We start from the raw sequence: 12,335 nt of genomic DNA, 5'->3' as shown, positions 1-12,335 counted from the left end.
TCAACAGAATGTTCTGCTCTTCCCTACGTTTCTTGAGAATTCATTGCAATCTTGTTGTCATTTTAACTCCTGAGTCTAATCATCTGTTTTAGTCTCTAATTTTGTTAAAAGGCAGCTAAGGAAAGGGCAACTTCTAAATTCATGTCACCTAAACAGGAGCAAGTGAAAGGCAAGTGGCGAGGGCAGATGATTTTAAGGTTTAAATTCTGCTTCACAGCTGTGATCTTTAAGCAGGGAAACATATCTTTCTGTAATATTCCAACCTTTGCAAGTAACTACAGAGGAAATAATTTCTGTTCCATACTTAAAATCTTGGCCCCGAAAAAGCTAGTCCTCACTACTGCTAATTGGTCTTCATCACGACATTAGCAGATTGCCACATCATGGGAAGTATCCCCGCTTCCACCTAGGGTCAGCCTTTCTGCCCCTTGATAATTCCCTCTTCTCCTATGCTTAGTTTACCCCTGTAAGTTGTCTACTGTGTCACTCCTCCCTCTCCAAAGGATCCATCCCATTAGCCTGCAGCCGTGTTTGAGTCTCCCCCATCTTCTCTAACACCCAAACCTGGACTCAGTCACATCTGTCTCCAGCCATCACCCTTTCTCTCCCCTGTCTGTCGCAGCCACACTTATTTAAAAGTTGTCTCCAGGGAATTCCCTGGCCGGTCCAGTGGTTAGCAGTCGGAGCTTTCACGGCTGTGGCCCGGGTTCAATCCCTGGTCGAGGAACTAAGATCCTGTAAGCCATGTGGCGTGGCCACACACACACACACACACACACACACACACACGCGCATAAATAAATAAAAGTTGTCTCCATCCATCACCTCTCATTTAGTCTTCAGGCCACTCCAGTCTGGCTTCTGTCCCCACTTCAGTACCCAAACCCTCTTGGTTGTGCGTCCAGTGGTCATTTTTCTGTCCTCCTGAATCTCAGCTCTCTGCACAATTCACCCCCTCATCCTTGGAACATTCTTTCCCATGATTCCTATGACACCACGCCCTCCTGAGTTTCTACCAACTCTGCGGCAGGTCCTCTCAAGCCCCTCTTGTAAGCTCCTTCTTTTCTATGCACCTGTCCATGTAGGGACCCCATAAGGTACACCCTCACCTCTCTGCTTTTCTCCCACTATATTTCCCCCTACAACCTGTCGTCTACTCCATGGCTTTAATTCCTGTACGTATGCAAATGGCTCTAACCCAGTCCTTCCTTCTACTCCACCACTGTGTATCTAGCTGCCTGCCTGACCTCTCCAACTCCACGTGTCACAGGCATCTCAAATCCAACTTATCCAAACCCAGATTCCTGATCTCCCTTTCCAGTTCTGGCTCTCTTAATATTTCCAGCCTCAGTAAATTAGAGCACCATTTACCCATTTGCTCAAGCCGGAGGTCTGGCTTCCTCTTCCTTCCCCAGTCATCTCATCTGATCATCATTATTTTTCTATTGGTTGGCATCACAATTAGGTTAAAGTTCAAAATCCTCCACGTGGTCCCTGCCTGTGGATCTCTCCCCCACAAAGCTCCCCTTACATTCTGTCCTCCAGCCATTCTGACCTTCCGTGTCCCCAAGGGGGCCTGGCTTCTCCCGGCTCCAGGTCTGGGTGCATGCTGTCCCTTCTTTCTGACCCTCTTGCTTGGTTCATTTCTGCTCATCCTTCAGGTTTTGGCTCAACCATTTATATGCTCTCAGAGCATCCCATACTTCTCCTTTATGGCCCCCATCTTGGTTGCAATTTAAAAAGTATTCGTGCTGTTGTTTTGCTCAATGTCTGTCTCCTCTGCTTGACGTAACTCCACGTGGGTAGGGACGAGGACCCCGTACACTGCTGTGTCACACTTCCCACTCAAGTCCCGGAGAGGAAAGAGAAGATGCTTGTTGGCCTGCTTTGATAACATCCCCAGCAAGAAGATGCCCTGTCGCTCTTGTCATGTCCTTCCAGAGTGTTCCCTGCTTGTCATCAGCAATGATCTGTCATGTCTCAGCTAAATGTTCCTCATCCCACCTCCCTCTGCTCAGAACAGATAGGGGAGGGGCTGTTTTTTAGCTTTCCATTTCTCATTAGCCTCATTCCTAGAGCTTGTTTCTAGTCTTTTCATACATTCATTGTCCTTATTAAACCTTCTCTCACACCAGGAGGAAACAAAATTTACTTATGTCTGGGGGTCATGACCTGACAGTGACTGACATTTGTGCTGTCACATCACCAAGTGACTCAGCTGTGTTGAGAATATTTTGAAATAGACTTTTTCTGATTATAGGAGTGAATTTATTGTTAAGGAAAACCTTGAGAGCACAACAAAGGGTCAAGAAGAGAAGAAACGACAGCCATCCTCTCAGTTTTTCTATCCTAAAATAGGGTCCTGATACATATGTGTGTATATATATGACTTGTGTCCTGCTTTTCCCGTTTAACGTTACATTGACATTGTGATATAAGCCCTGAAAAGTGGGGATAAAACCTGATGAAGCGCAGGTTTGGGCAAGCCTCAAGTTCATGTAGCCCTTGTTAGTGGTGTACAGCAGGACCTGTGTCTCTAGAAGCAGAGAAAGGGTCAGTACCAGGTGCCCTGAGTCCCTGGCTCTGCAGGACTTTGTTTTCCCTCCCTGCTTCACAAGTGTCAGCCCCGCCCCGCCTCTTCCGTGACCACCTGCCTTTCAGCCTCTCTTGCCACCTACACTGCATCTACAGCTCTCTGTGCTGGTGTGGCCCTTAAGCCAGATTTCCTAGGTTTAGTTAAATTGAGCTTACATAGTTCCTGTTATACCAGGCTAACTGTCTACATATATTTGTTGATGCTTGTTTTTGTTAGTTTTCATTTTACCTTTTAACATGGCAAGAGGCCTGTTTATTATTATTATTTTTTATAAATTTTTATTTTATTTTTGGCTGCGTTGGGTCTTCGTGGCTGCATGTGGGCTTTTCTCTGGTTGCCGCGAGCGGGGGCTACTCTTCACTGTGGTGTGCGGGCTTCTCATTGTGGTGGCTTCTCTTGCTGCAGAGCACGGGCTCTAGGCGTGCGGGCTTCCGTAGTTGTGGTACATGGGCTCAGTAGTTGTGGCTCATGGGCCCTCGAGCGCAGGCTCAGTAGTTGTGGCACACGAGCTTAGTTGCTCCGCGGCATGTGGGATCTTCCCAGACCCGGGCTCGAACCCACGTCTCCTGCATTGGCAGGCAGATTCTTAACCACTGCGCCACCAGGGAAGCCCAGGCCTGCTTATTTTGCCTTGTACAGTGCCTGGTGTGGATTCTGAGAATTTGGTACCCAATCAATATTGTTACTGTTTTTTTTTTTAATCTAAAAAAATGTTCTGATCAGATCACTAGGAGGCAGTTAAAATAAAGAAGTGAAGGACAGTTTTATCTGTTCATGGAGCAAGCCTTATTTTTAAGTGCTTATTCTGGACCAGGCACTGTTGCTAGATGCTGGATATACATTAGTAAAAGAGTAGGCCTAGTTCCTGCGCTCATTGGTCTTACAGTCTGGGCGGACACTAGGTATTAACAAACACTTAAACAAATACACGATCTCAGCCTGTGATGCATGTTATGAGGGAAGATGGCAGGGCCCCAGGAGAGAATGTGATGGGGGAGTTTGATGGTACTTGGGCTGTCAGAGAAAGTCTATTTGAGAAAGTGCCCTTGAAGCTGAGACCTGCAGGGGTGGAGAAAAATGGGCAGAGTGAGGGGACAGGGCTCTGGGAGAGGGGCTGCGGGTCCAAGGGTGAGCCGTTCAGAGGAGAGTGTGCTGAAGAGAAGAGGGAAAATGGAAATTGTTCATCTCTGTTTTCGTCACTAAACTGGAAAGTACTCACTACTTATGTTGTGGGCTCTATTAATTCTTTCAAAAATTTTTTCAAGTGGTGCATTTAGCCCTCCTACCGACAGGGTTTCTCAGTTTGTTTTTTGAGCGGGTCTCTCTGAGCCTGCTGTCCATCCCGTTTTCACTGACGCTTTTACTCACGTTTCTGTCAGGCAGCTGGGAAAGGTCCCAGCAAGTCAGGCTTCTGACACCGTCTACTCGTTCAACAAATATGAACCAATGCTGACCCTGAGAGTGAGCGAGCTTGACTGACCGGGGAGCAGTCCTTTAAGGGAAAGAGACCCTGAGGGAGGGTTCGGAGGACCCTCAGCCACCAACTGCCTCTGGGCATTTCTCCCTAGGAATAGAAGTCACCCACTTTGCGAGCCATTTGGTGACAAGGAAAGAGAACGGCAGCTGAAATTTCCTTTGAGCTGTTGGGGTTTATTTCAGAAACACTTTTGTTCCAGCGTGCGTTCAGGAGTGCTGTGAGTCTCCTATGTGCCTGGCGCTGTCCCAGGGGCTGGAGGTGCAGCAGTGAGCAGCTTACCTGCTGGTAGGAGATAGGTCTTAAATATATAAGGAAAACACGGAGGATGTCAGCGGGGCTGTAGTCGCTACAGAGAGAACTAGAGGAGGGAAGAAGGTGATCGCGAGGGTCACTTAGGGGGTAGAAACAGGTGGTGCGATTGTTAGGAACAGTGCTCAGCAGAGGGCTCACTGAGTGACGTCTGAGCAAAGACTTGGAGGTGGCGAGCCGCGTGTATATCTGGGAACAGCATTCCAGGTGGCAGGAGCGGCAAGTGCTAAGGCCTGGAGGAATGTGCCCAGGATTTTGGAGGAATGGCAGAGGTCCCTGGGGGGTTTGATGAGCAGAGGCAGTGAGGGGCAGAGTATGGAGGACGGGGGTGGAGCACAGAGGAGAAGCCAGCACACTGGGGCCTCGTGGCCTCCGTGAGCACTTTGGCTTGCCCTCTGGGAGAAGGGAAGCAGTCGGAGGCTTTTGGGCAGGGTGTTGAGGGGTGACTGTAGGAGCGGGGCTGGATGGAGGCAGTGGCTGTAACTCAGGCAGGAGGTGATGGTGGCTTGGACCCAGGTGGACGTGATGGAAAGAGGTCAGATTTTGGATATATATTGAGGGGCTGATGGATTGGATGTGGGGTGGGTGAGAAAGACAACAAGGACTCCAGAGTTCTTGGCCTGAGGTCCTGAAAGCACAGAGTGACCTCTTCCTGAGAGGGCTGGGAGAAGGACGGGCATTGGGCAGAAGGAAGGATTTAGGAGTACGTTGTGGACGTGTAAACTTTAGATCAACACTGGGCATCGGGTGGACATGTCAAGAATGTGACATGTGGTTTGTTAAGTCTGGAGTCAAGGAGAGGCCTCGGTGAGGAGTGTGGCTTTTTGAGCCATCAGGGTACATACGGTGTTTACATCCGTGAGCACGTGTGACGGGGCGTTGGGTGGGAACCCCGGTGCCAAGGGGCCAGGGAGGCAAGAGGAAGCAGAGAAGAAGTGGCCAGCAAGGCAACGGGAGCCAGGACTGACACGAGCTGTTCTCTGTATCCCCGGGCAGGTGTGACAACGTGCGTGTTTTTAAGCTGGGCCTCTTCTCGGGCCTCTGGTGGACCCTCGCCCTCTTCTGCTGGATCAGTGACCGGGCCTTCTGTGAGCTGCTGTCGTCCTTCCACTTTCCCTACCTGCACTGCGTGTGGTGAGCCCCGCTCGTGGTGGGGTGGGTGGTCACCAGGCAGGGTCTGCCCTCGCTGTCACTCCGTTCTCCCTGCGCGGGGCGCAAATGTACACAGGGGACAGAGCTGAGCCTGGGTGCCTCCTCTCCTCAAGTAGACTGTCAGATGTTTCAGAAGCGATAGAAAAAGCAGAAAGAGCGCCAGGGAGCAGGCCTAGCCAGAACAAACAGACCTAATTGTCTGTGCTTCGTGTCTGTGGTCTCTCACCTCTAGTTCCATTATTAAAGCAGAAAGGAGCTTGGAACTTGAATCCGTAACCTGAGCTCTAGCTAGACCTCCAGGGTGGGGGAAGGTGGCGAAGGCTTGGGACAGATGTGATGTGCGGATAGGACGGTCCTGAATAGGAACCAGGCACGCCTTTTGAGCCTGAGTGACCAGCCTGGGCCTCACAGGTCACCTAGGGACAGTCTCTTTGGCTTTGTTCAGGATCACCCACCTGGTGACATCAAACCAGTCTAGGAACTCAGTAATGGGGAATTGGAGCATCTACAGTTTAGAAGGCTCAGGATACACTGTTAAGAAAAAGAAAGCTACAAAACAGCACGCAGAATCCTGTACTCAGAAAGCTGAGGAGGAAACCCAGTGGTGTTCTTCCTGGGAATAATCAGATGTACAGATTTTAACTGTGTAGTCTGGTAAATTTTGATAAATGTATCCACCTGTGTAAATAGGCTCTCACTGAAGATATAGTACGTTTTTAATCGATCCAAGCTCCCTTATCATACAGTGATATAAGTAAAATTCAAAAAGTTGACTGTAATAACTTGGATTCCAACTTAATTTGTTTCTAAATTTGGTGTACTTTCTGAGGTTGTTTTTTTTTTCCCCCCCAAAGTTGAACCATTTTCTGAGACTTCCCCTGTGGTCCAGTGGTTAAGACTCCGTGCGTCCACTGCAGGGGGTGCAGGTTTGATCCCTGGTCGGGGAACTAAGATCGCACATGCTGTGTGGTGTGGCCTCAAAATAAAAACAAAAACAAAGTTGAACCATTTTTTCATCCCAGTTGTAAAGTGACATATTTATTTATTATAACAAATTTAAACAATAGGTAAGTATAGAAAGGGAGACTTTCATAATTCTGTCCACCAAAGAGAGAGAACAATTGTTAACAGCCTGAAGTGTATCCTTCCAGGTGCTTTATATACATAGTTCTCTAATTCTCCTTTTAAAAGCAAAAATAACATCATTCTATACATGATGCATATCGGTCCTTCTTTTGTTGTTTAAACTAAATACTAGATCATAGCTTTCCTTACCAGTGCGTTTATATTATCTTCAACAGTTTTTGTGTCCAGTTAATACCGCACAATATGGATGCTTTATAATTCATTTAACCAACCTCTCTATTAATGGATATGTAGGTTATTTCTAACTTTGCACTTCTACAAATAGTTGGTAATGAACATCTGTATTTGTTCATATGCCTGAATTGTGTCCTTATGTTAAATTATAATATGTTGCCAAATCCAGAGATATTATATCAACTAACACTTTTTACTAAAATCTGTAAGATAGTAAAAGTGTAAGATACACTTTCACATATACTGGATATTAGTAACTTTAAAAAAATCTTTGTTAACCTGAAAAGATTTTATTTTTATTTTCATGTCTTTTAAAAAACTTAGTATTTTGTTGGGCATCTTTTCAAATGTAAAATTACTATATCTTTCCTCTTTTGAAATGTGCCTTTTAAGTTTCTTTATCGTCCCTGTGGAGTGTTTCCATTTTTAAAAGTTTATATCCAGCACCTAGTGCCTGACACATAGGAGACAGTCATTACTGTTTACTACCTATAGGCCATTTATTGGGCACACTTGCAACATTTTCAAAAGTACAGAGAATAATACATGGGGCCCCCAGGTAGGCAGCACTTAGCTTCAGTAGGATCTACATGAGGCCAATCTCATTCATGCCACCTTCACCCACTACCCACCCACACCCGGATTATTTAAAGCAAATCCCAGACACCCTATGAGATGTTAGTCTTTTGGTTCTTTGTAAGATAGGGATTTTAATTCTTTGTCACATGGTGCAAATATTTACCCCCAGTTTCCCATTTATCTTTCAGTATGTTAATGATATTGTGTGCCATACTGGTTTAAAATTTTCATGTTCTCACATCTGTCAGTCTTTTCCTTTAGGTTTTTTTTTTCTCTCCCTTCTGTACGCATTACAGTGTGACTGTGACATCCCTTAAATGACACTGTTCTCAACTAAGCAAACTGGCAGTGCTCTTACAGCCATCTTTATTCCATGCGTTTTTAAATGTAGAGACGTGCGTTACACGTGGCTCTCACAGCCATTCCCTTTAGGGTTTCTGAACTTTGTGTCATTCTAAGAAAGGCCTTCCCCACCAAAGTTTATAAAAATATTTTCTTTAATTATGTCTTTAAATGTATTTTAAGCCTTTAATTCATCTGGAGTTAAGTTTCAGTATAAGGTACAAAAGTAGGATTACATGCCTTTAAATGGTCCCTTGCATGATAAAGATCAATATGAAAACTTTTTACAGGCACAGTGAATTTAATAATAGTAATAAAAAAGAGTTCCCTTACTGAAGTGCAAAAGCAGATGAATCAGTATAAAATTATTCCTAATGAAGGGCGTCAGATATGTACAGCCGATTATTAAAGCTAGAAGGGTGGGGGGACTAGTTCCACATGCTCATCGGTTATTTCCTTAGTGCCTCTGTTTTATTTATTTTGCTTTTTTAGTTTAATTCATTAATTCATTAATCAATTTATTTACATGTCAATCCCAACTCCCAGTCTATCCTTCCCCCCCTTCTTCCTCCCTGGGAACCAAAAGTTCCGTTCTCTAAGTCTGTGAGTCTGTTTCTGTTTTGTGAGTAAGTTCTTTTTGTTTGTTTAAGATTCTGCATATAAGTGATATCATATTAGTGCCTCTGTTTTAAATCCTGGGGCCTCGGTCTTCTCGGCTGAGCCCCAAAGGCATTTGCAGGTTTTTCCTGTTATCAAGCTGGAATGTTTTAGAACATTCCAAAAGAGGCTTTGTTGGCTCAGGAGTTACCATTCTTCTGCTATTCCAGGGATTGTTGGGCAACCTCACCCCTTCTTACTTAAAGGAGGCCCCTGCCTGTCTTTGCATCCAGGAGAGGCAGGTTAGCTGGAGGGAGGAACGGGCTAAACCCGAGCACAGTCTTACTTGCGTCGGGTTCTCTCAGTTCTCACGCCGCCGCGTCTCCATCGCAGGCACGTCCTCATCTGCCTGGCCGCCTACCTGGGCTGCGTGTGCTTCGCCTACTTTGATGCTGCCTCCGAGATACCCGAGCAAGGCCCTGTCATCAAGTTTTGGCCCAGCGAGAGATGGGCCTTCATCGGTGTCCCCTACGTGTCCCTTCTGTGCGCCAACAAGAAATCACCGGTCAAGATCACGTGATGGCAAGGCAGTGGCTGGCCTCTCTGCTTACCTTCTCTCACGCACCTAAACTTCATCTGTCAGCAGAGACAGCCAGGGGGGTTCGCAGAGTCGGGGGTGGGGTCTGTCTTTTAAAAATTCAGTGCCCTTGGGTTCTAACTAGTGTGTCTGTGGACCGCCAGGACTCCACGGTGCCTGGGGAGCAGCGGGTGTCTTCCTCTTTCCCAAAGATGGGAAGTAGAGGGCCGAGGGGCACTAGGTGTGTCTTCTCAGTGTCACCTCCAGCTGCAGTGCTCATTGGGCTGCGTCCTTTATGGTGATGGCAGAGCCGTCCCGTGGGGGACCCAGCGCTGCACACGCCTCGCTTCCTGGTGAGAGTTTGCTCCAGATCCCACCGTTCCCATGTGCTCTCGGAGCGGACCCTCCCTTGACAGACAAATCCTGCGCCCGACAAGACCCTCTGACTGTATGATGGAAGAGGCTAGAGATTTTCATTTGGGGAAACTGTCCTGAAACGGAAGCAAACAAATGGAACACACACAGGGCTTGTGGCTAAGGAGGCTGGTTTCCCCCCTTGCATCTCTCCGTAACCCAGGGTTTACATACACGTGTGCATCCTTTTCCTGCTACCTCTTCTGAGAGATGGGAACTTGACTTTAGATCAGGGTGAAGCTAACAAGAAAAACCCTCCGCGTATGCCAAAAACGACACTCCACTTTAAGCCGTTCTTGAAGATAAGCACAAGTTTTAAATGCTGACACGGTCCCTGCCCCCCAGCCCAGTACCTTCCAACACACAAAGAGAAGACTAGCTACGGTGTGAGTGGTGTGAGCGTTCCATGCAGAGACCCCACCCCTTTACTGCTTGACCTCTGTGACATTGCCAACGGCCTGTGACAATCGTGGTAGGGGTCCTGGTTCAAACTGGAGCAAACATGACGTTTTAGAAGTTGTCCTCATTGGAAGCCTCCTGTATGCTGTCCTATTCCGGAAATTATCCTCAAGAATCTTGCCGCTTCTGTCTTTGATATTTACTGTGGGAATTAACACTCCGTATCCTCACAGTATGAGGTGCTTCCTGTGGTTTCTCCGCGCCGGCGTCTGACCACGTGCTTTTCTTAAGTGCTGGCCTTAACTACACACTGGCTGCTTTGGGTGCAGCAGGGCAAATCTCTTGCCTTCTGAGTTCTCCCCTAAAGTGACACTGGCTGCAACTGCTGTCCTCTTCACTGGGCTGAATGGGAGACTCCGCATATGTCTTCAAGGTGCGAGGTGGGAATTCGTGACCTCAGGGATACTCATTTTAACTCAGGCATCTCTTGCTTTGCAACATTCCATCACGGGAGAGGGCAGAACAGATGTGTCCTTCTTGTGTGGATGGGAATCATGTCACTGTCCTAAGTATTTAAGAGTTGGGCAGTAGCAGTTTTTGGCTTGTCCGGGAACTCTTACTCTGGTTAAAATTTGCACAGAATTGCAGGTGAAAAGTCCAAGAAGCAACTGAATTTAGACTTTAGAAATGAGTGACTTTATTCTACTTCTGTGGTTTTCAAATTATTTTAGCAGCAGAACCCTGTTGGCAGTAAGAAATCTTTATGGAGACCTAATGTGTGAAATAATTTGTATTTTATTAGCTTAAATTTATTTCGAGGTTGAACTTATAGCACTTCGTGAATAATATAAAAGGCAGTGAAAATGGAAATTAACAAATTGGTGGTTTCCAAGGTAGAAAAATTTGATATTGAATGAGTGTACATGTTGCTTTATTATAGTTTAAAAAACGGTATTTGAATTAAATACTCGTGGAATCTTTAATGTACCCATATGAGACCTAGGTGGCTTGTGGAACAGAATTGGAAAAACTGCTCTTAAGTCCTTTGGGTTTCAAGTCCAGAATTTTCTTTAAAGGGAAACGTCAGACCATCCAGATTGACCCACCAGGCACGGATTCTCATCTCCTCCATCCTGCAATATAAAAATGCTCCAAGTAGGGAGTTTGTTGTATTTTAAGCCCAGCTCTTTTAGTGGGAAAAAGTAAATAGGGAGAAGCAGCGAGTGTAGGAAATGTTTTGTGTGTGTGTGAGGTTTAATTTCTGTCTCGAAAGCTCCTCAGTTATGGGAGCATTGTCCCAACCATTAAGGAGGGACCATTTCTCCCTGTGAAATGAAGGGTGTGTTCCGTGGGAAACACCACCTCCAGCCCCCAAGGCTTTGACATTGCCCTTCCGGAAGGTTCTGAGTGACCTTTGGAAATAGGGATACAATGTGACTCTGCTGGAAGTAAGGAAGTAAGTACACTAACTCACAGGACTATTTCTCTGCTTCTCCTACAAGACGAATGACTAAGTTAAGTTTTGGAGAGAATGCTTTTGTTATGAAAAACAGAATGCCCTGCTAGAGATTGGTTTTAATGAGATGAAGACTGAGAAAAAAGTGTGGAATGGGGTATATTTGAGGAAGACAAGACTTCGCTTTTGAACAGAAATCACTATGCTTGCCAGCGTGGGATGGTAAATCAAGAGAGTAGGAATAGGGCTGCCCTGGTGGCGCAGTGGTTACGAATCCGCCTGCCAGTGCAGGGGACACGGGTTCAAGCCCTAGTCCAGGAAGATCCTACATGCTGCGGAGCAACTAAGCCCGTGCGCCACAACTACTGAGCCTGTGTGCCACAGCTACTGAGCCTGTGTGCCACAACTACTGAAGCCCGCGCGCCTAGAGCCCGTGCTCCGCAACAAGAGAAGCCACCGCAATGAGAAGCCCGCGCACCGCATCGAAGAGAAGCCCCGGCTCGCTGCAACTAGAGAAAGCCCACGTGCAGCAACGAAGACCCAACACAGACAAAAATAAATAAATAAAATAAATAAAATTTTAAAAAGAGTAAGAATATACCAATCTTACTTTAAGTTAGATTTATGGCATCATGCATATTTATATTTAGATTTGTATTCATAGTGCTCATAGCACTACATGCATTTTAAAGAAAATGGGGATATTAAGAAAAGTTGATGGAGAAGAAATAAAGTCATGTGTATTTCTATAGTTCAAGGACAACCATTGTTAATATATTTTGATATATTTCCTTCTTGTCTTTTTTTTCCTAATATAGTTGTCCATTGATGTCTTTTAGAGCTGACAGTTGATCTTGTACCTTGAATGGAATATAAATGCCAGTTGTATATTTTTCCTGAAGAGCAGGTTTTGGGATATACAAGAGTTAGCTATGCTCTTGAGTGTTCATCACTGGATTCTAAGACTTACTACTGAGCCTTCCCTTTTAATCGAGCCTCACATGAATGGACCCTAAGAAATAATGAACTGAATTCTGCTTTTTGATGTGCTTCTGCACTTAGATGGACAAGTCATAGAAAATAGCTGTTAAATATATGGTTCTACAGGTTTTGATGT

General features: G+C 45.9%; 1 protein-coding gene across 1 annotated transcript in view; it reads left to right on the top strand.

Annotated features, from left to right (window-relative positions):
- Nucleotides 1-11,685, top strand: part of ACER2 (alkaline ceramidase 2) — a 30,888-nt gene extending 19,203 nt beyond the window's left edge. Inside the window, exons 5-6 of the mRNA XM_029203586.1 lie at nt 5,379-5,516; nt 8,766-11,685. Of these exons, the coding sequence (XP_029059419.1) occupies nt 5,379-5,516; nt 8,766-8,952 (325 nt within the window). The 3' untranslated portion in view covers nt 8,953-11,685. The remainder of the gene's footprint in view (nt 1-5,378; nt 5,517-8,765) is intronic.
- The last annotated feature ends 650 nt before the right edge of the window (nt 11,686-12,335 follow it).

Source organism: Monodon monoceros, unplaced genomic scaffold, assembly GCF_005190385.1.
Source record: "Monodon monoceros isolate NGI ecotype Baffin Bay Population unplaced genomic scaffold, NGI_Narwhal_1 Super_Scaffold_5, whole genome shotgun sequence".
Taxonomy (NCBI): Eukaryota; Metazoa; Chordata; class Mammalia; order Artiodactyla; family Monodontidae; genus Monodon; species Monodon monoceros.
This window is presented reverse-complemented; position numbering and strand designations above follow the sequence as displayed.